This window comes from Ptychodera flava, chromosome 14 (genome assembly GCF_041260155.1).
Source record: "Ptychodera flava strain L36383 chromosome 14, AS_Pfla_20210202, whole genome shotgun sequence".
Lineage (NCBI taxonomy): Eukaryota > Metazoa > Hemichordata > Enteropneusta > Ptychoderidae > Ptychodera > Ptychodera flava.
The window spans coordinates 22,879,389-22,907,128 of NC_091941.1; the positions used below are offsets into that span (position 1 = coordinate 22,879,389).

Below are 27,740 nucleotides of genomic sequence, written 5' to 3' on the forward strand. Positions count from 1 at the left end.
CACTTTAGCAAGGTCACGATAACTAATGTTGTTTGTTTCACTGTCGTTTAATACCTATATTTCCACTAAAAGACTATTAGAATTTCCTCCTGGCTACTTTGAAATCGTGCACTGGCATGCATGTAGTTGTCAACATCACTATGCTTGAATGTAGTAGACTCTTACTATGAATATATCGACTGTCACTGCATATTGCATATGTGTGCAAGTCACTCCATAATATATCAGAAAATGTAGTATTGCGACGTTTGAGCTGCCACAAGCCAGAATTTACAGTTTATGAGAAAGTTATCTTACATGTAAAACTCAGTTCTACTGTGAACAAAATGCAAGCTATGTTGCTTAACTATGGTGAATAACATAATATTTTGTACCTATCACCATGTCAGAAAATCAGAAGGAAACAACCACTCAGACAAACTCTGGTCAGGATGATACTGTCCAATTTTAATATGTCTCTCGGCACACACTAGATACTCATGACTGTAAAACAACATTTCCATATAATTGTATATTCAGTTTTTATATTTAGTTTGCTTTTCACCATATTCTGTGTCCTTCCCTGCACTACATAATTCAAAATTAAATATTGTTTTTGGCCTATACATACTTGAGGGGTAAGCTTATTTAGTCTCATACATTAAAGATGCACTGTTGACCTTCAGAGTCCAAACTTTTTATCATTGTATTGTAGATAGGTGTACACTCCAAATACTAAGTACAAGTGTGGGTGGTGAGTGTAACAAGCAAATGTTTTTTAGTCAATGGCCCAAATTTATTTTCTATTTGATGGACAATAAATACATGTGTAATCAATGCCAACAATCCAGTTTAAGTAATTTGGTTTAGATTAGCCATTGTCCATTATATTACAATAGTTTGTGGCTAAATTTTCTCCCCTTCTGTATCATATAAGTTCACCGTTTCCTGTTTTAGATATTGTTGATCCTATTGAGTTCCATCTCTTATTCTTGATTCACTTTCACATTAACTTTCATTTATGTCCAAACGATTTGACTTTTTGCCAGATTTCACATTTATGGCAAATAATAAACAGTAAGGAGGCACAAAGGACGTCGGTGCCCCCGGGCCCCATGTTTTTGTTTTTTTTTTGGGGGGGGGGCAATTGTTGCCATTTTTGGTCAGAACAAGCGACCTAGCGGCCGATATAGCTCCGCTGTGTTTATGTAGAGAATAACTATTTTTGACACATGTTGATGAAGAAGGTGGAAATCTTTGATAGCTCAATGCAGTGGCCAGAAAAAAGTGGCTAAAATAGCTGCAAAAATACACAATTGAAGATTTCATCATACTTTGAATATATCACATCGGATCATCCCTAAGAACATGTCAACCAAAGCTATCTGATGAGTAGTTTTTTGAGAATAAAATTTTCTGACCAAAAATGGCAACAATTGCCCCCCCCCAAAAAAAAACAAAATTGCAGATATCATCATAACTTCAAAAGATCAAATTTAGTTCATCTATAGGAACCTGTATACCAACACTACGGCCCAAAGGCGCCCCATTTTGTACGGTATATAGCGTCCCGAATTTTCGCCACACATACGTGGAGTGGGCGTTCAGAGAGTCAATTTCACCTCCCGCGTCATGTTGAAAATTTCGCCGTATTTCCTTGCTGCACATCTAAATATTAATGAAAGAGCAACGGGTCCTATTTCCCGTATATGCTGCCCTTACAATTATAATATTTTGGGAAGAATTTCACAAGGGAATTCCAAAAATACGTAAGCGATAAGAGACATATGCAAAATCAAGTAAAAACACAGTCAACAGCAAAACGATCTTCAACTCGTCATTTCATAAAAATAAGAGGGAAACTAAAAAAAATAAAACCATAGAGTTTTAGTTACCCTTCATGATATGTGTCATACCAAATATTATAAAAAATAACAGCGAAATGAAAAAGTTAAACCAACGGTTTTTTCAGATGTATTTTTCATTTTACGATGTGTCTAATCTGCTCGATTTCCCATAGAAAACAATGGCGTTTAATGTACTGAACAGACCGTACAACTATCGCTCGTTCAAATTTCTCAATTCTAAACCAATTATAGTGAAAAGTGGCACGGTGTTTCCTTGATATATATACAAAATTGCTGTCGTTTTAGTTTTTTGAATTTCTCGACGAAACTTGTTTTAGTTGCATTTTATTTTTCCGATCGCTGAATTTTTGCTCTTGCCCTCAATAAAATGGCGATCTTATGGAGTTTGCATATGCAGAATCAGGGTCTAATATTGACCCATTTTAATCGGTTAGCGTCTCTTAAATTGTACAGACCAAATACCAGTCAGGTTGTTGTAATTTATACCAAATTTTGGCGAATATAAACTATGAAAATCCCAGTAAACTGCAAAAATAACACAGAACAGAGGTGAACGGGCGTAGAGTCTCCACTGTAATCGTGCAGTGAACGTTATCGATCGATATCCTTTTGTCCGAAATTGATACATTGTTGTCTCGCTCACTCGCGTGTAGTTCCCCGTTCACAATGGCGCCAAACTACGCCGAGGTGCGCCAAAATGTGCTGAAACGTACGTAAAAGTATCACCAAAACTGAAAAAATTGTCGTCGATTTAATTTCAGTACAGGAAACCAACGGATACCTTGATGTTAAAGTGTATAAGTCAATATATGGGTTATTGTGGAAATGTTTATGACGTGACCTCAACACACGAGCGCCCGGCACAAGCGGCGCCCAAACAGATTTTCGATCGATAATCTATTGAAAATAAATTGATACAATGTTCGCCGTTGTCAATAGCGACCGGCTGAGAGCGCTGTTCGATAGAAATTATGCTTCGCGGAATACCGTACACTGAGGCATACTTTTGGGCCGTAGTGCAAATTTCAAAGCTGTTAGACCAGTACTTTTTGAGAAACATATGTTTTGACCAAAAATGGCTAAAATTGCCCAAAAAATTCAAAATTGCAGATTTCATCATAATTTCAATAAATATCATTAAGGTGATCTGTAGGAACCTGTATACCAAATTGCAAAGATATCAGATGAGTAGTTTTGGAAATACACATTTTTTGACCAAAAATGGCAAAAATTGCCCCAAAAATACAAAATTACAGATTTCATCAGAAATTCAATATATATTACTTAGTTCATCTATAGAAACCTGTATACCGAATTTCAAAACAATCAGACCAGTACTTTTTGAGAAATACATTTTTTGACCGAAAATGGCAAAAATTGCCCAAAATTACGAAATTGCAGATTTCTTCATAATTTCAATAAATACCATTAAGGTGATCTGTAGGAACGTGTATACAAAATTGCAAAGCTATCAGATGAGTGGTTTTGGAAATACACATGTTTTGACCAAAAATGGCAAAAATTGCCCCAAAAATACAAAATTACAGATTTCATCAGAAATTAAATATATATTACTTAGTTTATCTATAGAAACCTGTATACCGAATTTCAAAACTATCAGACCTGTACTTTTTGAAAAAGACATTTTTTGACCAAAAATGGCAAAAATTGCCTTAAAAATGCAAATTTGCATATTTCTGCACAATTTGAACAAATCTGAAATAGATCATCCCTAGGGACATATGTACCAAATATCAAAGCTATCTGACAGGTATTACTTAGTTCATCTATAGAAACCTGTATACCGAATTTTAAAACTATCAGACCAGTACTTTTTGAAAAATACATTTTTTGACCAAAAATGGCAAAAATTGCCCAAAATTACAAAATTCCAGATTTCATCATAATTTCAATAAATATCATTAAGGTGATCTGTAGGAACGTGTATACAAAATTGCAAAGCTATCAGATGAGTAGTTTTGCAAATACACATTTTTTGACCAAAAATGGCAAAAATTGCCCCAAAAATACACAATTACAGATTTCATCAGAAATTCGATATATATTACTTAGTTCATCTATAGAAACCTGTATACCGAATTTCAAAACTATCAGACCAGTACTTTTTTAGAAATACAATTTTTGATCAAAAATGGCAAAAATTGCCTAAAAAATGCAAATTTGCATACTTCTGCACAATTTGAACAAATCTGAAATAGATCATCCCTAGGGACATATGTACTGAATATCAAAGCTATCTGACTGGTAGTTTTGAAGAAGAAGATTTTTAAAGATTTTTTTACCAAAAATGACAAAAATTGCCTTAAAAATACAAATATGCAAATTTCACCACGATTTGAACAAATCTGACTGAAGTCACCCTAAGTTAATTGTACATTAAATTTTAAAGCAATCGGACAAGCGGTTTCAGAGAAGAAGATTTTTTTACCAAAAACACCAAAAAATGCCCCAAAAATACAAATATGCAAATTTCACCACGATTTGAACAAACTGAAGTGAGGTCACCCCAAGTGAAGTGCATATAAAATTTCAAAGCGATTGGACTTGCAGTTTCAGAGGAGAAGGCAATTGTTGACGGACGATGACGACGACGACGGACGACGACGACGGAAAATCAACCTATTTGATAAGCTCCGCGTCGCTGACAGCGGAGCTAAAAATATATTCTCAAAAAACTACTCATCAGATAGCTTTGGTTGACATGTTCTTAGGGATGATCCGATGTGATATATTCAAAGTGTGATGAAATCTTCAATTGTGTATTTTTGCAGCTATTTTAGCCACTTTTTTCTGGCCACTGCATTGATCTATCAACGATTTCCACCTTCTTCATCAACATGTGTCAAAAATAGTTATTCTCTACATAAACACAGCTGAGCTATATCGGCCGCTAGGTCGCTTGTTTTTATATTGACTGTATCTTTTGATTTTGTTCTCATTTTTTTATATTTTATGCATGGCAAATTCTTGAAATTTCAATTTGTGAAACACTTGTTAAATTTTACTTCAGTGTCTGCTTGTGTATCATTTCCACAAGTTTAATCATCAGGCATTAACACCTGTCCAGCTGTCCTGATACTAAAGCCCAGCAAACACACATAAGTTACAAATTTTTCATCATAGTGTCTGTCAAAACTCAGAACTCTGTAGAATTGTAGAAAATCATGTAAAGTATGTTTTGAAAGAAAAGTTTCAGCTGTGTTAGCAATTCAAGAATGACAACTGTAGTCTGTATGCAGTTGTTTCAAAAAATCATGAACTTTACTTCCATGATTGCTTGTTGACAGCTTTGGTGCTGCGGTGATAGATGACAATTTGTGATCATCACTTGTATCGAGTGCCCCCTTACTTAGCCTCAACATCCTAAATGAAAACCACAACAAGATGCAGGAGTAGCCCATAGCCAGAATGGAATTAATATTTTATGAAGTGAAAGGGTCTGGCTTATGGGACTTCAGCACTTTCTAACAACCAGGTTTGAAAATATGACCCTAAATTTATTGCCTTTCTGAATGAAATATGTTAAACTCTAATTTCAGATATCGAGATTGCGAAGAACACAAACATTTTAAGATTCAAATGAATGACTATCATCATCACTAATCTTTCACAAGGATAATTATCACACCAAAGAATAGACCAGAACCTCAAAGAGATTAAATGACAACCTGACAAATGACAAATGGCAACAAAAACACCTATTCACAAATGTCACCTTGTATTCCACTTATTAATGTTGGTGTCTGTAGTTTTTAGCAATTACTAAAATAGAGCTCAGATAAACTAGATTTGTTTCTATGTGACAAACATTTCAGTGACCATCATTGACAGATGAGTGATGCAGTATAAGAGACAGTGGCCTTGCATATATATAATCCCCTGGGATGTTTACCAATACAATTATGGTAATGTGACATTTAGCAATGTCTTAGAATATTGTATCTGAGGTACATGTATGTAGACTGAGTTCTGCAATTGGATGTGCCTTACCAATGTGTAGGATTCAAACATTCTGTTTGCTTGATATCTTTTAGGGAGACTCTATTACTGGGTGAAATGCTAACTTACATGAAAGTACAAGAAATTGTCCCTAAATATTAGCAGTTATGTAAAGGGCTTACCATGATTTGTATTCTGATTGTCAGCTCTGCTGTCAGCAACAAGGAGCTATATGAGATAGATTGATTCTTCGTTGATGACCATCATCTGCCATCAACTTTGCACTTCTCTGAAATCATTGCTCAGAAATCGCTCGTATTTGATGTACAAGTCACTCATGATAACCATACTTTGGTTTGTTCATATGATGAGGATTTTTGCAAAGACAGACTTTGGGGGCTGATAATCTCATATTTGGTCGAATGGGTATCACTGTTCTGAGAGTTTTCAAACTTGATTTCTTGCTTCTTAGAGATGACATCATAAGGTTGTTGAACAACAGAAAATTTTCATATTCAAACCTTTTAGAATATTTTGTTGTTGTTTTTGTATGTTTCAAAAATGTTCTCTGAAACAGTTTGTCCAATAATAATCAAATTTGGTCTGTTAGTTTAGGGATGACCTCATTAAGATTTTTCAAATGGTGATGAAATAAATTTGCACATGCACATCACTTTCTTTGTACCAGTGGTCTTACAGCCTCTGAGATGTTATGAAGGTTTGATAAACTTAGCATAATGTTTGTGTTATTTTAATTTCTTGACAATTTCTTTAATTGTTTGCTTAATATTTTCAAACATCACCACAATGCAGACGTTTCTGTGAAAGTGTACAACAAACACTCATCAAATTTGATTTGTAAGTTTGCAGGGATACCTCATTCAGTTTTATTCAAAAATGATGAAATTCAAAACGTATCTTCGAAGGGATGACCTTAACTTATTAATAAACAAGTCATCGTTGATGACACAGTCCCCACTTGTTAATGGGTATTTTGATTACAGGTCCTCAGAGAGGATAGAGTCCTCTTCATTAGGTCTGTGATAAAAATACTTTTGAATGAATTCACTTGATATATGTCTGAGTTATGGTTCAGGACATGAAAAAATCGTAACAAAATGGCCGCACAGTGGCCATATTGGATCGCATCACACAACAAATTGATGTGCCTAGCTATGACATTCGTCGATGTCCTTGTACCAACTTTGAATAAAATCGGTTGAAACATGCCCGAGAAATGGCTCTGTACATGAAAAAATTGTAATAAAATGGCCGCCTGGTGTCCATATTGGATCGTATCACAAAACAGATTGACGTGCATATGTATGATATAGGTCGATGTCCTTGTACCAACTTTGAATAAAATCGGTTCAGATACGCCTGAGTTATGGCTCTGTACATGAAAAAATTGTAATAAAATGGCCGCTGTGCGGCCATTTTGGATGGTATCACAAAACGAATTGATGTGCATAGCAATGACATTTGTCAATGTCCTTGTACCAACTTTGAATAAAATCGGTTGAAACATGTCTGAGTAATGGCTCTGTATATGAAAAAATCGTAATAAAATGGCCGCCTGGCGGCCATATTGGATTGTATCACAAAACAAATTGACGTGCATATCTATGACATTGGTCAATGTCCTTGTACCAACTTTGAATAAAATCGGTTGGAACATGTCTGAGTTATGGCTCTGTACATGAAAAAATTGTAATAAAATGGCCGCCTGGCAGCCATATTGGATCGTATCACAAAACAAATTGAAGTGCATATCTATGACATTTGTCAATGTCCTTGTACCAACTTTGAATAAAATCGGTTGAAACATGCCTGAGTAATGGCTCTGTACATGAAAAAAATCGTAATAAAATGGCCGCCTGGCGGCCATATTGGATTGTATCACAAAACAAATTAACGTGCATATCTATGACATTGGTCAATGTCCTTGAACCAACTTTGAATAAAATCGGTTGGAACATGCCTGAATTATGGCTCTGTACATGAAAAAATCATAATAAAATGGCCGCCTGGCAGCCATATTGGATCGTATCACGAAACAAATCGACGTGCATCTGTATGACATATGAAGTAATCCTTGTACCAAGTTTGAATGAGATTGCTCCAGGCATCTCTGAGATATCTGCGTGAACGGACGGACGGACGGACGCACACACGGACGGACGCACGCACGGACGCACGCACGGACATGACCAAACCTATAAGTCCCCCCGGACGGTGTCCGTGGGGACTAATTAGCAAATACATTTGCATATTTTAATGTTTGAACAGTTTCCTTTGTTCAGTTCTCTTCGTGTACCTATCTTATTATAAACCTTTGTCCAGTGCCAATTAAATTTCCAGGATGACTTAATTTTGTTTTCTTTCAAATGTTTTATTTTGCATATGCAAAGTCCCTGGGCTACTTTGTGGGCAAAAGTTTCTTTTTATACCGCTGGTGTTGAAACTTAGGGATACATCATTAATTTTATAATTATAGTCACTTCCTTATCATTTAGCATGATTAGAAACAACAAATTTATTTATTTTTTCTGTGAAACTTTTAAAGTTCATTTTTGTTATAAGCAAATACCACCATCACTAGTCTGCACTATGATTTTATAACAGAATGTATATTTGGAGGGGGCTTACTTTTCCCATGCAATGGGATGACACTCCACTTGACAAATCAGTGTCAAGAAAATAATTGCAATTTTCTCCGGCCATGTCAGTTTTCTTTGTAATTTTTGAGTGCTATGCACATTCTGTAATGGTTTCTTTCAGGAAAAGTAACACAGCCTCTCGTTTGGCTGTGTTTGATGGTATTCTGAACATTACCATTGTGAACAGCTCATGTGCAGAGCGGTTGAATGACTGGCCATGGAGAGAAGCTTGAAGGCAATTTCAGTTTCTCCCATGTTTTTGACAGGTATATGCAATGACAGAGTATAATAAATCTGCTGGATTGGTGAATTAAGAACCTGAGTGCCTCTGACTGTGCTGTCGTAAATATCAATACTGCATGTATCATGTTCTACATCACTCTCATTGAAATATACCACACAGCACATGATGTGCTCATTCTTGCAAAAACAAATGACATCGTCCTTTTGCTCATGCATATACTGATTTGAGTACGTAGGCCAGAGTTTGTCAATTCTATTATTTCATGAGCTATATAGTGTAACATATGTTAAAGTTGGTTAGAATTTGCATGGCTTTCCTTAATTATACACATTGACTGGCCATGAGGGTATCATCATGCATGAGGGACTGTGAGTCATCCAAAACCATCCCTTTGCTTCAGCCTTTAGTCTTTGGAGACGGACTGTTTCAGGGTAGCTCACAAACCAAAGGATAAGGCCCTGCATTATTGTTACCCAGTCAGGTTACAGTAGCAAAACTAATAGTACGTAACTGACTGTTTGCCTGAATTTACCATAATGCCCATGATTTGAGAAATCACAAAGGAGATTACAGATGAGGTGCGTCATACCAGTACTGTTGATAATTTCCCAAAGTGCTCTGAATATCATGCTATCAAACAAACATTGGTTACAGAACATTGCCAGTATACTCAGTCATAGTTAAGACAAGTTTGTGATTATGTCCATTTTTTATAATCATTGCATCTTACGTATTCTACCTTTTTTTTGTATATTAGCTATTAAGGTCGATTGCAATGATTGCAACGAAAACCTTACACATGATGATTAACAATTAAGTTCTGCAGCTGACAATGGTATTTGCCAATGGCAGACTTTTACCTTCTTAAACAAAGTTATTATCGGATGGCTGATAAAAGAAAACATATAATAGTTCGTATAAGCTCTTTCATCCCTCCGAGAATACTTTGTTCGTGAACGCTTTGTTCAGCTTATTTCCTCAGATTATGACTGGACTTAGCAATAAGGCATTGATAATTAATATCAACAATGATTAATCCATTTCTCCATTTATACTAAGAGACTTATCTTTTTATCTTTCTTTATGCAATACTGTAGTCTCTCAAAATGATTGCGTTAATAAAACCTTTCCAAAATTATCATGATGATAGACAATGTACTATTAGTCCGTTGAACGTTTCTGATTGGTCAAAGTCATGTCACATGACTCATATTACATTCGAAGAGCAGCAGAATTTCAACATCTCTTTTTTGTTTTACAGAATGATGTTATTCCTGTTTCCCGTTTGACATTTGATGACTTCTTCATATTTTATAGCCGTCTCACACATCGAGCTGAAATTGACAAGATTTTTCAAGAACTGTAAGTGTGTATTGTGTTTGAGTGAAAATACGGCTAGTTTTCAATCAGGTTCGAACCCACAACATACGGCATCAGTCGCCTAGCGGAGAGGCCATAGAGAGAACCTCTCGGCTAAATCTCCACTCCCAAAAAAGAGTGGTTTTTGCATTTTTCTGACTGAGACTGCTCCACACGTTGTAGATTTCGTGAAGCACTCACGCACGCATGCTCACTATCACACATCGCACATACAAACTTTATCGAAGCGAAGCAACAAATACATGAATACGTGAAAGTTTGTACATTACATGGGCCACTGCAATATTAAGAGCATTTCATTTCAGCTGTGTACATTCTCCTCCTCTCGTAAAAGTATGATGAGGACAAAGGCAAGATGGGGATATGAGGCAAGGTAATAAAAGTTCATTGTAGTACCTGGGGATGTTATATTTTATTTGACTTTGAATTTTGGATATAAACATTTGTATTATAATTTTTATATAAAACAGCGAAGACAATTTTTTTTCTATTTTCATGTGTATGGCATCCAAAGTCAAACACCTGTTCGAGGGATTTAAACTCTGTGATTATTGAGTGTTTTATCCTCGTGAATTGAATTTCCATTCGAAAGAATGAAGGTAGTTAGGATCCAACAATCTTGAAGACTTGTGCTGACCATCATTAGCAGAAAGATTCCAATTCCAATATCTAATGTTAAAGTATGTATACTGTATGGAATTTTGTAAATTTTAAGTTGCTTATTATGTTAAGGAAATATAATGGCCTCAGATTGGCAAATGGCTGTTACAAACACAGAATCAGCTCAACAGGGTCAACAGGAAATACCAATGTTAGGCCAGAGAAAAAAAAAATCTTGTTCATCGGATTTTTTGGACCAAGTCCCAGGAGCGGCGAGCGAAAATTTTTTTTTTTATTTTTTTTAGGCCGAAGGTAAACGCGGTTCTCTGGCATTTTTGCACACATGCAGACAAGGCAAGATAATTGTTTCCCTTTTTACCAAAAATATCTCAGACAAGAAACACTGATACTGGTAACTGAATTCAATACTATATTTCCCAACAATAATATAGGCCATTACATTCACAGTTAGTGTTTGCACATATTCTGAGCATTTCAAAATTCTCTCAGAATAAAACTGAAATGTACAGCAAATCACTGAAATTCAACAATTCAGTAATGTCCTTTAATATTGTCCTGGTAGGACCTAGCATCTGAGTTTTTTTCATTTTACTTTGGCCCCATGTTTGGCCTCTTTTGTCTACATTAGGGTCATACTTTCACAACCAAGAAGAATTTTTGGTCAAAACCCTCTATCTGTGTAGATTTCAAGTGTTTTAGGCCTACCTACTATATATACACATTTTACACAATGGTCTAACAACACAGTACTGTGATCGGAGTGAAGTTATATAGTCATCATTCAGATCGTACTTTAACATCGACGCAACCATGTGTTTTGTAAATTTTTATACTTTCGATGCAATTTTCATTCAATCAGATGCACCGTCCATCTATATCTGCTGTCACGATCTTGTTGAACAAATCGCCGAACGTATATGTCAGGACAAACACTGAATAGCGTCTCTGGAACTAACCCTGCTTTCCTGGTGACCATCATAACGTGCCATTACATTGTCAACCATGGTCGATGATGTTTTGACCATCAGTGACAATGACTGCTGACCATCATCCAAACTGACAATGTTTTGACAATCATCAACTGACGTTTACTCATTGTCACAACATGGTCTTCACATGGTCAAGAAGAAAAAAACGACAATGAAACATGGTCATATTATGGTCATCACATTGACAATGATTTGATGATGACTGACTGGTCATATGGTCACAGTCAAAACATGGTCATTAGATGGTCAAGGCAAAGATTGTGACTATGAAACACAGTCATATCATCATCACCTCGTTGTAAATTATTTGACCATGTTTGATGGTCACAATCTTTCCCTAAACCGTCATGATGTGTGCAACTGATCTGATGCACATGTCATTTTATGTGGTACTACAGACTGTAGGAACTCTCACAACAGCTGCACGGTTGCCAATGCAGGGAGGGAGACCTGTCAGCACCACTATCATTATGTATTCAGAAAAATGATTTTGCCAAAGTCAATAGATTTCTCATTCATCACAGCAGGATTACAGACAAACACATGACTTCACACACAAGATTACAAAAAGTGAGTAAATTTTCCAAATGAACAATGAAATTTTTCATTTATTTTCCCACGACTGACAATCCAAAGCTTTAAACTTACAAGAACAGGCAGATTTTCACTTGTGGTTGTGCACAATTCAGCTGCTTTTAAAAGCATCAGTTTTTCAAGTATATACCGTAGTTTGGCGAACACCTCACCTTTAAGTTTCTGATGCCCACAGACAAGACATGAGGCAAGTCCCTAACCTGAGAGTTGAGTTTTGAGCTTACGTACACAAGATTTGAGAGTCTCTGTAATAATCAATCAAACTCTTCATATCGTCGACGATCTTGTTTTGCAAATCGTGGTTGGATCAACAGCTGAATTTTTATGAAAACAAACAAATTGTCAAAACAGGAACATTTTTCTGTGTATATAAAAGGGAGAATTAGTGCTGTTACGGACGCAATGTACGTCCGTTCACCTCTTTCAAAGTGAGTAACAATGACGGGTCGTAGACTTATATAATGTTACTGCAAATTTGTACCGTAAAAATTTCAATAGAACAGGACCTTTTACCGTTGAAACGTACACAAATGTCAATGCTTTCAATGTTTAGTATAACATGGAGGTAGTACCTCCATGAGTACTATAAGCACAGTCCCTGAAGCTAAAGCATACGGTACATACAGACAGTCTGTGTCACTTGATCATCGATGCCACCAACAATATCTCGCCTTCAGAAGACGTGGATTGAGGTTACAATTTTTGTCCATGTTTTATGCGTCAGAGCTATATACATTACACTCCATCCTAAGCTGATCAGCCGAATGAAAATCCAACACGCAATGTCAAAGCGTGAGCCGAATGCGGCTGGTAGCAGCTGACATGTTTAGTCAGAGGTCACGGTTTACCAAGTTAAGGTCGCGCATTGATATTGAATCTTCGTGCTGAAAGAACTGTACACTCTTTTGACCATTTCTAATCATTAGTATAACCATTTTCATAATGTAATATAATAAATAAATTGCTATTTTGAGTTTGAATTGTACTGGATTAGGGCCGATAGAGAGTCAAACTCCAACGTTTAAAAACGGGACTACGTTATCAATCGCGTAATGATTTATTGATCTCACTTCCGTGAAGGTCATGAGGCTTGAACGGCGCGAAGTAAGATTTCTGTACCGTTGACTTGGTATTCGTGATCAGGACTTATCTGGCAGAAATTTTGGCGATCTTTGTATGGAATCACTAGCCGAAATACATCATAGTTTTGCAGAAATGTATATAGAGTACCAGGGACAGACAGAGTTCAAAATTTGTGAACGCGAAAAGCAGGTAAAGATGCCGACTATATTTTCCCAGTAACTTGTACCGGTATGCTTACGTGCAGCACGGAGTGACCTGCAGCCGGGAACTGTCTATATAGCGTCTGCGAGCCGTTCACAAATGCAGGTAAGTCGATATAACCATAGACCTTCTTTATACAAACCACAGTCCCTCTATCCAGAGGGACTGTGTACAAACGTACAACTGCACATTGCCATTAAATTACATGTAGTAAGTTTCGTTGAGTAATGATTCGTACGGAATTCACTTTCAATTCACAACAATGCTGGAAAATAGGGTATGGAAAATAAATGCGAGATTTTTACAGATCGTTTTAAATATTATTAATATATGATTATAAATGTTTATGCAGTTGGTATCTGTGAGTTAGTTTTTCAAGTTACTATTGTCTCATTTTCAACTAATAATGTTTATTGATTTCATTCATCAAATTGCAGTCAAACAGTAAAGACTCACACTATTTCCTGAACCATTCGTATTTTTCAGAATTCGTTGCTGGTACTGTGAAGGGATGAGAAATTCAGAGAAAAGAAGCTAAATCGCTGCCTTTGACAGTAATGTTAATTTCACATGAACCTTTTCAAGTCAAAGTTTTATGAAGACATATTTATGTGGCATGAAAAAAACATTGGCGTGTAAAATAAATCGTACCCTAAATTGAACTTAACGTTTTGTTTCTGTTTTATTTTTTACTACTGTTTCTTATGAAGCTAGTATTTCAGAAATACATCTGTGCTGATTTACTGTCTGCCTCAATATTTTTCAGGTGTCCATCTGTAAAATATGTTTTTCGCCATGTTTACACAGCTGATTTCACAACTCAGTGTACATATCTGAACTTTCAAAATATTGAAAGTGTGGTACAAATGCACAAATTTTGCTGTCACTACAGGGTGCTGTATCTTTGGTGTCAGCATCACTAATTTACATATAATAATAATGTTCTTTGGTACATTGTTTCATGATGCTTCAGCTCTCTGAGTATTCTGCCAATACAAAGTTTTCGATTTCTCAACCCTAATATTAAGAGTTGGTCGAGTAATCTACATGACAGAAATTAGATAAGGTATAAACATCTCTTTTAGGCTTTTTTCAGGCATGTGTCTTTTGGCTGTTATGCAATCTTTTCTCAAAATTCAACTTTTTAAATATGTATCAAAATGTATTCACAAATTCTCTGTTTATAAATTTTGTAAAGCTGTAACTTTTGGTCTTTTTTCACATCCTCTTGATTAAAACGAAGATTTATTGCATTTTGTCAACATCATTGAATATCTGTTGGTGCAGAAAATATATTTTGAGAAGGTTCTGAATGATCCAATCTACAAAAGACACTCGTTGTACCTTACTGGTGTCAATTTAACAAACGTGTTCATTTCATGGTCGATCATGGTCAACTTGATTGTCAAAACATGGTCGAACATGGTCAATGACCATGGTTTGACAATGGTCAAACCATAGTCGACCATGTTCTGACCATCATCCTTAAAGCAGGGAACTGTTGGCCATCACGTCGAATGTTGGCGATCAAATTAATACTCATGATGTGACATGTACTAACCTTTACAAAACGAGCAAATTTCTGGCCAAATCGACCCACTTTGCGTCGTGATTCGCCAAATTCAGACGTCACAACTACGTGTTGGCGGTCAACTAAGTCCGAACACGTATGAAGTCTCATTCAAAATCCCGTGCCCGCGAAAACCCGACACAGTGTAGGGCGCCACCAGCGGCAGTACTAAAAATATTTGTAATGCAGAAGTAAGAATTTGCCGGGATCAAAAAAAAAAAATTTCCAAATATGCCAAAGTAGAAGCGGCGATTCCGATGAACAATTTATTTTTTCTTCCTGGCCTTAGGGATTTCTATTTATTTTGTGGTTTGTAAAATGAACCATTGCCAATCATTTGGGTGATAGTTGCTTTTCTTTATGGTAACTGCAGTGTGACTCCAAATGTGTTAAGTTTCACAAGTGATTTGATAACCTTCCACATTATCATTGTGACAATGACTTGAAGGTGAATAGTTTTATCATTTCCCTGTATCTTTTCCTTTAAAAAATGCATACAAGGCTTTCATGAGAGACAATAACTGAGACACACTTGCATTCCCTTATGATTTGACTCGTTGGCCTTTTGACACTGTGATAAAGCATAAAAGTATAGGGTCTGTGGATAAAGGAAAAATCTACAGAGACTATGATCGGCGCAAACAAACTAAACGACTAAATTAAGTGTAGCAGGTACACATGGTCTGAAATTATGAAAAGTGGCTCATATCCCCCTTACTGTTGGGAAAACGAAATGCAGCACTAAAACAATGGTCAAAATAGACATACATGTATTCCCAAGGATTTTCCTGGGCAGTACAGAAGACTCAGCCGAGGATATGATCACTGCCTGATAATGATCCATTGGCATTGGCACAGGCATATACCTGTTGAAATGGCGTATGTAATTGTCATCACTTTTTACGCTGGGAAAACATGTGAGCCTACAGAAAGAAGGGTAAGTTGATCGGGAACCTCTTTGGCTACAATAAAAAAGCAATCCCGGTAAAAATAATAGAATTTATAACAACAGCAATCTTTCATAAAACATTGGTATGTACACAACCGTTAGCTGTCAACCAACTATTGGTTTTGAAGAGCAAAAATTGATAATGTGTAATCTTCAATATCAAAATTTCCTAATCATATTTCGTTAAATTTTTGCTCATAAATAGCTGCTTTTGTACCTTTTTATATAAGCTAGTTAGACAACTGGGATGACACTAAACAAACAAAAGAGAATATGGTACTGCCTCTTGATGGCAGTATCATTTACTGATTACTAAATGCGTATTTCATTGCAATGATCAGAAACTACCGTAAGTACAATAGCAAAACCTTGGTTTTCCGATTTATGTAAAATTTACCAGTATGACTTTTCATGAATCGAGGAATTAATTTACAACTTAATGTCACAAAGGGATTGAGTATTTTTTGTGGCCTTTTGTTTCCAATTTTTCCGGTAGCATATCCAAAAATATATATATCTATGAACAACAATGAAGGACTGTCGGGCAAACATGGAATATTCTGTCCTAACTCAAATTTCACTACCAATGGACAAAAGTATTAAAAAATGTCTGTGCTTTGTAAGCTGTACTGTTGAAGGAGATCATGTTGTTGTGACAACAGAGTGTATATTCCCAGGATTTCTGATGCTTGGAGTCACGATTCTGCCTTGAAAGGAAAAATGACTGTCACCATAGCATGATGAACAGCTCCCTCCATGATGACAAAGAATGCATAATGCTACAAGTAGAGTCAATTACAATGATGAATTAAGTCCCACGCATCAGTATTGAAGGATGCAGGACATATGATCACTTTGATGGCAGCACTGCAGTGTCCTTGTCAAATTAAAACTGAAGGGAAATAAACTGTGTTTCTTTGACATGATTGCATTTATTGAATTCCTTGGAGGGTATGTTCCCTAACCAAAAGTAATAATTAATACACGTCTATTCACTATGTTGCTCAAACAAAGTAATTGATTTTGAGTGTAACTGTCTCTGTCTTTTGTATCTAGACTGAAAGAAGTTAAAATAAGCTGCACTGTAAGGTACACAGAGTGTTCAGCATAGAAATACATTTTTGAGTCCAAAAGTATGTTTCTCTCCTAGTATATAGTTCATAAGGCGTCAAAACAAATCCAATAATCCAAATCATACAAGGTTATAAAATTATCAGGTCACATAAACATAAAAATTACAATTTCAGGAAGGTTCATCTTGAACCACAAATATAAGTAATACGTGGTGGTACCAGGTGCCTGGAATGGGCAAGTGTACCCTGCTAAGCGCTAGCATGCTACACCCGTCAAGAATTGCCCAAAAGTGTCAAAATCAATAGTAATCAAGTTACGCTACTGAATCACCTTATCAGTCAAAGTTAGGAATGCTGTCATGTACACATATATGTATCATTGGTGTAACAGATATGTCATATTTGGAAACTTTGTTTCCATATCTACCATTATAGAATTTCTTAAACAATCTTGCAAGCCTGCTTTCCCAGAAGCCCTGCCTCACTAACTTTCATTATGGTAGAACGCACATCGGAGACAGACATTCGGACTTTCAAACTTTTACAATTCTCTTCTGATATACCACATGCGGGGGTTCATTTTAAAGCTCTTAGTGAAAGAAAACTTTTCACTGGCTTAGTTTTTTGAAATTCGAAAATTTTTATTTTTCGCCATAGAGTTAACACTGGGATGGCGGCCATTTTGAATTTCTCATATCGGTAAATCTTTGGTTATTTGTTTCTCTAGTACCAAAATTTGCACGGTGACCCCCTATTTTTATTCTTGATTTTGAAAGAGAATGATTGAAAGATTTCTTGAGGAAAGTTAGAGCAAAAGTTTAAGTCTTTCACTTTTGGTGCATATTACCTTAAGGCGTCAAAACAAACCCAACAATCCAAATCATACAAGGTAATAAAAATATCACCTCGCATAAACACAAAAATTACAAAGTTATCAACAAGGATTTCACATATATGACAGTACCATATGATTAGCACTGTCGGAAAGTGAGTTTGCATGGTCAAGACTAAAATTTACCTGGGCAACTTAACACATATTCGAAATGACCACTTTGATAAAGAAAATAATTCAATACACTACAGTAAAAGAATGGCCAAATTTACAGAATTTACATGTACCATAACTGGTGTTCAAATTGTAGGGCACTTCTGTGTTTCAAGGAAACAGTCTTGGATGAGATCATTGATACATACAATGCCTGTTCCTCATAAAAGGCTTATCTAAGGCTGATTGGTAAAGATGTGATTTAGCTGAATGGTTTTGACTTTGATGCCTTTGCAAGATGACATACATTGTCAGTTACAATGAGATCAAAAATTTTATTTATTTTGTACCCTGGGTAGATAGTTCTGCTGGTGGACAGAATTGTCCCCATGTTTGTCTGAAGCTTGGCCAAGTAATGTAGTCATTGCTTTGACAAAGTTTGTGTAAAATGTATGGCAGCGAGTATGTACGTGCGAGTGCTTGATGAACTCTACAGTGTGTGGATAGGTTACGTTCAGAAAAATTGTAACAACAGTTACTGTACAGCCCAGTTCTAGAACCACTCTGTTTAAAAGGGAAAGGACACCTTGTAAATAAGTAGAAACCAGTAAAAGCCGTAGTAAAAACTGAGGTGAAAGATTTGTTCTATTTCACTTTCACTCATTTGGGTGCGGATTGTGGGCCTTCAAGATAGACAGAAGTGACGTAACAACCGAGTGAAGGACCTCGTACTAATGGGTCAAAGTTCACAGCCACCAGTACAGTCGATCAATGACGACAATCAAACGATTGTTGTTCACTCTCTTCTGCATGATTAGCAGCAATGGGCAATGCCTATGATAATCAAAAGAAAAGATGAGAGGAAATTTAAATTAGTTTCCTGAACTTTCAGCCAGTAAATGATGGTTTGAAACACTGGGAGTGGAATAAAACTTAAACTGATTGAAGATACTCAACATATACAAAGCTATACAAAAGAATGAAATCGCAGTGACCTGAAACTGCATAGCCTCGTTCAACTAAGCATTAAATGGATCACAAATTGAGCAATTACAGAAAAACTTTAAACTATTCTATCAAAGAACCATCATCAGCCCATAGACTGATTTGTTACGGTGAAAACAGCTACGGGAAGAAAAGTAGATGATGATTGTCTGTTAGCATAATTTTCTGAATGACTCCACTGATCACACGCCATTCCCTTTAAAAAGCTAAAGACTCGCAAAGCGCAAAGTAATAATGCTTCACAGGTAGGGGTCATCCGTTTTTCAATTCTATGTGGTTTTCTATCGGTTAGCATGAGTCCTTGTTAATTACTACATTCACAATAAAATGGATCAGTGAGAATTTCTGAAAATCTCTGTTTCTTCTGAAAACATATTCTAATTGATTTATTGGTATACAAAAGAAATTTGCCATCCACAAATAAGGTATAAAAACCTACACCTACACTTTCTTTTGACATCAAAACAGTGCAATCAGAATTTATCTTGACAACTACGACGTCAGAATTGCAAGCGAAAAATTTATCAAACGATAACTTTTTTCTTGATGAGCAAAAGCCATCTGCGTAAAAAATTATGCTACGTATATAGAGGTGAAAATATCTTTAATAGATTATGTGAAAAGGGTATGCTTTGTCCACGCAGGAAATCCAAATATTTCAAAGGCATTGATCAGATAGTAATACTTCTGGTCAACAAAACGATAAGTATTTTTCGTACGAAGTGTCAATGAAAGACTGCAAGTCCAATCTGTTATCAGGCATTACCATCTTAGCTGTCATAAAAACTCTAAAAACGATCTGATATAAATATTTTAGCCAACAAATATTGATGTGAAGTCAGTTGATTTAGTGCGGAAATGAAATAATAGCTCCAGTTGTAGTGACCCATGTATTTTCTAGAGAAATGAGGACGTCACACAAGTGTGCTTTAGGTGTTGATTGACCAGATGGCTGTATGGTTGACATACTAAAAATTGCACAGAAAAGCAGTTTGAGGATAGCATCAATGAAATTATGTAAGTCAATGGATGTCTTGTTGTACTTAGCAGTAAGCTTATGTTTTACTGTCGAACAGTGTTTGTAGGCGTTCGTAGATTCAAAACAGCACAGGATAGACAGCAAAGCACTGGTACACACAACAAAGTCAAGCTCGTGAAAGAAAGATGCATTGCACCCCTTGCAAAGATCAAGAAGTGATGTCAGGTGTTTTGAAATGGTAAGCGCGTCCTGCCCCACATTAGGCATCAGCCATATATCAAGCTCTAAGTCAAATAGGTAGTGGTCACCAACTAAGGACCAATGTCACTGATGCCATCAGTGATCATTTGTCGAAGTGAGATATCATACTTATCCACCAGCTTGATGATACCTGCCAAAAAGCATTTGAATGTTTAGACAAGTCTTTCTCCGGTGTATAACCTTGATTTAACAGTTTGTAAGAGAGATGGCAATGATGTCTCTCTGCAAAATCACCATATGAACTGCATGCTCTTGCATATTGAATGAGCTGGGAAATGTTTACCCAAGCTGGTGAGAGAGAAATATTACTGATGACATGTGGGAAGTTGATGATACTGAAGTTGAAATCCTCTCTCTTGTCATATGGCCTGGTAGAAAGGTGACCATTAGAGTCAAATGTAAAGAAAATATCCAGATATAAAGCAGAAGAGGCCGTTTCTGTAGTTTTTTAATCTCCAATTCTGGAGGATAAATCATAGCAAGATAGTGCGCCACTGAATCTGGAGTTAATATCACTGAAATAACATCGTCTATGTATCTAGATGTTAGGTTTAAAGTTCTAGCTACAGAGACCTTTTTCTGTTTGATTAAATTCTTGATGAATTCTGCCTCATAAGAGTACAGAAATAAGTCAGCAAGCAAGGGAGCACGTCAGTTAGTACCCATGGGAATTCCTATACTCTGTTGGAAAATGTGTCCTCCAAATTCAAGAAATATGTTGTCGATGAGGAAATCAATCATACTGATTATGTCTTCCTCGGTGTAAAAAACTTAAGAATGAGTAATATTCTTATTACGATAGGTAGAATATATCCTAATGCTACATACATGTATTTGAAAGGGCGTGAACTATTTCTGTAGAAAAATGCTTGGTTGCATTATGATGTTTCTCAAGCATTATTTCACCTTATCAAGTGGTATTGTGGTATACAATGTGGAAAAATCGAAAGTTTTAATAGATGTTATTTTTGAAATAGATCTTGATTTCAAATAATGCAATAGATCCTTGGAATTTTTTAATATCTGCATTTCATTTGATTTATACCACTCTGAGAAAAGAGAACATGACAGTATGCTTGAAGTCCCTGTATATGGTACAAAGAACAAAAGTCAGTATCTTTGATAATTCTGTTGTTGAACATTTTGAAGACCCCATGATAAACTTAGGTTTGTATGGTGGTTTGGGTAGTTTTGGTATCCAGTATAAGCTAGGCAACTTATTTTGGTCTTCCTTGGTTGTAATATTAAATTATCCATGAACGACTTATGGTTTGCCAAAATTTCAGCCTTGTTGAACAGTGATTGTCTGTAATTGGAGTCAGTAGAGTTGTAAGACATTTAAAACAATACTTCGTACAGACAAATACAATTATGTTATTGACAGCTTTATTAGCAAGGACGACAACATATTTGTTATGGATGTCAATCAAACACAAATTAGCATCCAGATCTTTAAATACAAAATAGGGTCTTCTGCAAAAATGTGATTTAAGTCAACCAATACGGCCACGGACTATTTTCCTCACAGATTTGACCCATCCTGACAGAGTGTCTAGCTCTATTCCCTTTTAGCATATTTCCATAATCATGGAGGTTGTCTGTGCTACCTCTATGCTTTGATCATGACATGTTGGAACATACAAAGTAGCATTCCTGTTTAAAAGAAATAACAGAAAATCAACTTACCATTTCTTCTGTAGATGTCTGTTCTCATTTCATGTTAAACTTTGTTCTTCCCAAACTTAAATGCAGTCACAAGAGAATCTACATCAATATTATAATATCCGTTTCTCAGCAAGTGTTTCATTTTCACATCTATGATGGATTAGGAATCTTAAAAAAACATTTTTCTAATCGCCTTGCTGACGATATTGTTGCATCCAGAAGACAGCGAGCCTCTCTCCTGAGTGTGTAAGGGCGCTGCTTAACGTCAACTTGCTTCACATGGTCTCTACGCCGCTTCTGCATAAATGCTTTACAGGAAAAAGTAAAGCTATGGTGCTATCGGGGAGTGAAAGTAATTAACTCTGACACAATGAACCATGGTTTTCATGGTACTATAAAAGTGTCATCAATAGAAAAACTGAGGTGACCCTTAATTCCCTTCAAGGTAGAACGCGTCTCAAAATACAAAATGACTTAAACTGACTGAAAGACTTAAACTTTTGCCCAAACTTTCCTTGAGGAGTCTTCAACTATTCTCTTTCAAAATCAAAAATAAAAATTGGGGGTCACCGCTCAAATTTTGGTACTAGAGAAACAAAATAACCCAAGATTTACCGATATTCAAAATTCAAAATGGCCGCCATCCCTGTGTTAACTCTATGGAGACAAATAAAAATTTTCAAATTTTGAAAAGCTAAGCCGGTGAAGTTATTTTACACCAAGAGCTTTAAAATGAACCCCCCACAAGTGGTATATCAGAAAAGAATTGAAAAGTTCGAGAGTCCGAATATCTGTCCCCGAAGCACAATCTACCTTAAGGGTGGGGATTTAGCTGAGTGGTTGTGACTGTGATTTCTCCGCTAGGTGGCAAGGTGTCATATGTTGTGAGTTTGAATCTGATTGAGAATTTACTGAATAAAAGCTTTAAAAGGCCATGATATTTTACTACTGGCATTTGTATATTTGATTAATTTCTGTAATTAGGCCAGTATCAAAACTCAACAAAGTTTTTTCGCAGACCTCTGAAGTATGTTTATCCATCCCCCTCTCTACTGTCTATGGTTTATCATATTTGATAATATGCTGAAAGTGCCAAACTATTCTGATTATGACCTCATTTGCATATAAAGATGTATTTTTGAAGTTTAAGTTAGACCATACATCAACATGGAGAGCACAGTTACTCAGGTCATTATTACAGTTTCCTCTCATAGGCCACTCAATTCTTACGTCGATTTTAAAATTTGGAGTATATAACCATATATGTCTTTGACTTCCAATAATTTTTGCTTTCCTTGATAATTTTTACTTTCATAGACTATTGAATTTTTCATGATGGAAGACTTCTACATATTTTCTTTCATGGCTGGCATTATTTGTATTTTCCTCTCTCTGTGTCTTTAACAGTGGTGCAAAAAACAAACCGTACCTTACGGTGGAACAGTTTACAAAATTTCAGAACACAGAACAGAGGGATCCTCGACTCAATGAAGTCTTGTTTCCACTGTGGACTCAGGCTAAGGCACAAGAGCTGATTGATGACTATGAACCAAATAAACCATTTGGGAAGAAAGGTATGTGTTACAGAGACTTGTAAGTGTCATTTCTTATTTACAAGTGATATATCTGGACAGAGATTGATGATATTGAACAATTGTAAAAAAGGTCTTGTAATATGTTACTTATGGCATTTGTGCAGCTGTAGAGAATCACTAAATCCATATTATGACTACTGACGATGTGAATCACAAGAATATTTGGTGAACAATAACAGCAAAAAACACAAATAAATTGAAGAAAACTGAACATTATCAAGAGCTTTGAGTTGCCAAATGAACTCTCATCTGAAACACTTAAAATATCAGTATTGTCTGAGGAATCTAGTCAAGCAGATCATAAATGTAATTATGCTGATGGAAATTGAAAAATAGACAAGAATGAATGCAAGACAAATATTTTATATAAAATTTTCCTGAAGTACAATATAGATCAGAACAAAATGAAATGCTTGTGAAACATTTCAGGCCCAGACCTTTCAGAACGAGGGTAACTCTTGCAAATATGAAGAAGTCAGTCCTGGAAGGTTTAATTAATACAGTACTTTAAGTTGGTCCTGTATATTGCAATGCAAGCTAATCTATGCTCGTGGAGAGAATTTTGCAGAGAATGAACCTTGTTGACCTGTATCACTGGTATATTGAGTATGTTATTATTTATTATTTCCCATAATTTTGGATTTGGCCCAAATTTGGGCCATTATGTCAGAACTTTTCTAACATTATGAAAAAATGTCATTGTGGACGAGAAAATAATTCACTTCTGAAAAGTACCGGTAAATTTTAAAACAGTTCTATTGATAAGATGACAATATCTTATCACATGCATCAAGGATTCTGAGAAATCTGTTATTGCAAAATGGTATTTAGGGTATGACTAGGAAAAACCTGTCTCCCACTTATTTTCCTATCATAGGGGTTTCACATATGATACCCATGAGAGCTTAGCACTCTGTCTTATTCCATTATTATTCAGTCAGTGCTAATATTCATATTTTTTTCACTGATAGGTCATATCTCAATCGAAGGTTTTACTAAATATTTAATGAGTTTTGACAATTACATCGTACCAGCTGAGAATTATGAATTGAATGAAGATATGGACCAGCCGTTGGCACATTATTTCATCAATTCATCTCATAACACATACCTCACAGGTAAATGAATTGAATCAAATCATGTGGCCCAAATCAGAGGTCAACTGCTGTGCCTTACCTTGTGAAGAATGAACATGCGGTTCCTACATCTATCATTGCCAATATTTTGTCACAAAAAATGAAGACTCTTGACCCTTTCACCCCTAGTTCCCTGTGTACAGGTCCAACTTAGCCATAGAAAACAATGGATTTGGGATAAACCATGGTGGTGAAAGGGTTAACTGATGGTGAAACTGGAATAATGTGAACTCTTTCTGAATAAACCTTAAATTAATTCACCTGTTATATACTTTTATTAGCATGAGTATTCTCTATTTTATGATGTTGCAGATTTACACGTTTTATGAATCAATGTTGCTGTTATGTGTATGGTTTAGATTCACAAATATGAGAAACTTTTTTTTTTATACTCCTTGAGTGTTGATCATTCTCAGACTGTATGTTTAAAAAAGATTGGCAATTTGCATAGTTTAAAAAGGAAAGGATTCAGTAAACACCATATCTTTGAGCTGCAGAATTTAGTTTTCCATTTTGATTGACACCATTGCGGACCTTAATTATCAGATATATTTCATTATGAACATTAAATCTGTAAATATTTGAATTACATATGAAGTGTCTTTAATACTTTCTGTGAAAGTTGTCTTGGTTTAGAGTAAACTTTCGTTGGTTTGAATGCTTGTGATGACAAAAAATGTTACCTGTTGCAACCCTCACAAAACAGCATGCAGTGAAGAAATAAAATGTTTACTATTTGAAAATTATAAGGATACTACTTATTATGTTTAACCAAATTTCCTTCTCCTTTCATGAATCAATGCAAAATTTACTGTATTGTCATACAATGGTATTTTGGCACTTTTTTATGTAATTGCATCATCACCCACACAGTTAATTTTTGTTGGTTGTAACATACTCTTCTCAAACCTCGCTTCTAGCTATTACACAATGTCATAATTTTTGCTACACATCAGACATGTCTTGGTACCAGCAAACTTAGATGATGGTCAGTTGAAGTACGCAAGCTCTTTTAGATCATGTTGACTTGATTGAAAGCGGTTCAAATAGATTAAAAGATGAACGTTCATGAAAAGTATCATGGGTTTATGACAGTTGATCAACCGGACAGAATTAATTGGATGAAGGGCTCTGATTAGGTTAAAAGGTTGTAGTTTATCCAAGGAAATAGTGTGGGTCAAATCAGAGCAGCTAAATTAGTTGTTCAAAGTTTGATGCAGGGCTATTGGTTCTTATAAAATTACAGGCCATCAGCTGACTGGGAAATCTTCTGTTGAAATTTATCGTCAAGTTTTACTAGCTGGATGTCGGTGTGTAGAGCTTGATTGTTGGGATGGCAAGGCTCCTGAAGAAGAACCTGTCATTACACATGGGTATACTATGTGTACTGAAGTGTTATTTAAGGTAGGAATTGACTTTTCTTTGCTTAATGGCTATTTTAACAAACTGACAGAATCTCTTTGAAGTAATACATCTCTACGAAATAATCTTTGCAAGTGGACAGGTTGAGTACACTGGTGTATGATGTAAAATGCCTATGGGGAATTAGACTTAAATGCATACATCATCAAGGAGTAATCTGAACCTTTGTTTACATCAACGTAAAACTATGCCAATGTTTTTCTGGTGCATTATAATATCACAGGGTAGAAGTCCTTTGAATTGTTAAAATGTGCATTAATTTTATGCAATATTCAAGCCGTAGCTACCACATATTTACTTAGATCCCATGGGAATAATATGTTCAAATTTACTAGTGTTTAATGTTCCCTTTGGCCATGAAGGAGTTGTCTTGTTCTTACAGGGCAGTTTTGTTTTCTTATTTTTTCAAAAATATCAAAAAATGAGAAAAAGCTTGTTTCTCATAATCATATTTTGCATGTACACAACAAATATCAAGTCTGTAGGTACTGCGGTTCTCAAAATATTTGAGTCGACAGACATCGCAAATGGACTTGCATACATAGAGACTGACGCCGGAGGATACCCGTCCCAGTAGCTTCTATAGTCTATAGTAGCTAAAAATAAATGTGCAGCCGAGGATGGGAGAAAAATACAGGAACACTGCAAGCAGAAATGAAGTTAAAAACTAATGCACTGCTGATTATTTCAATCAATATATTTTATTTTCAGAGCACATTTGTAGCACCCTTTTTTCATAGCATATTGTACTTTTTCACCAGATCTGAACATCCTGTTATAATTAAGAAATATCTCTCCATAGTTTCAGCATACCAACAAGTAAGACAGCAAAATGAAGTAGCAAGCAAACAAAAATTCAGTTTGCTGGAGGAAGCATAATTTTATGCAACAACACATAGCCCATATGCTGAGCTATTGTGGTGGAAGTGATGCAGTTGCATGACAAAAAGTGACAATGCTGATTGGTGAAGTGTAAAGCCCTATGCTCTAAAGGCAGTTCAAAAACGCAACGTTCTAAATGTTTACATTACTCTTGCAATAATCTCTACATATTTTATCATTTACCTAGTTTTAATGCTCATTTTGTCTTCTGTCTGTATGCTGAGACTTGGCCTATGCATTGAGCTACAATCATTGTAGCTTGATGCACTAAGGCAGAGTCTCAGTCTCTCTCATGATAGTTGAGGGGTGTATTTTAGAATTGGTGAAGATACTTTGCCTGAATATCATGTTTAACTTATCTAATTTGATGGATATGTTTCTCTACTAAAACATGCAGCATCTTGATTACTTCCACATCAGTGTGGTTATGTTTGGCATCACTGTTGTCATTAAATATCACAAGTTGCACAACTTTGCAAAAATCAAAAGACTTGTTAACCAATTATGCAAATTTCAATGTTCTGTAGCCCACTCGTCATAATTCAGTGCATCTTCCCTTGCTATGCAAATGAGCAAAAATGAGTAAAAACAAATCAAAATATTACTTCAAAAATTAATTTCTCTGTAATTATTCAACCC

The 27,740-nt window shown here is 35.7% G+C and overlaps 1 protein-coding gene and 2 long non-coding RNA genes across 6 annotated transcripts in view; 2 read left to right on the forward strand and 1 right to left on the reverse strand.

The window, feature by feature from the left end:
* LOC139149802 (1-phosphatidylinositol 4,5-bisphosphate phosphodiesterase beta-1-like) overlaps positions 1-27,740 on the forward strand; it is a 159,033-nt gene that overhangs the window by 67,824 nt on the left and 63,469 nt on the right. For both annotated transcript variants that reach the window (XM_070721783.1, XM_070721784.1), the window contains exons 8-11: positions 9,973-10,073; positions 23,474-23,640; positions 24,633-24,779; positions 26,044-26,201. In XM_070721783.1, coding sequence (XP_070577884.1) covers positions 9,973-10,073; positions 23,474-23,640; positions 24,633-24,779; positions 26,044-26,201 — 573 coding nt within the window. The remainder of the gene's footprint in view (positions 1-9,972; positions 10,074-23,473; positions 23,641-24,632; positions 24,780-26,043; positions 26,202-27,740) is intronic.
* LOC139149805 (uncharacterized) overlaps positions 1-27,740 on the reverse strand; it is a 151,623-nt gene that overhangs the window by 49,882 nt on the left and 74,001 nt on the right. The gene's annotated exons all lie outside the window — the stretch shown is intronic.
* LOC139149806 (uncharacterized) lies at positions 12,660-14,241 on the forward strand. The gene is made up of 2 exons (XR_011556153.1): positions 12,660-13,684; positions 14,066-14,241. It is a non-coding gene; the product is annotated as an uncharacterized lncRNA (long non-coding RNA).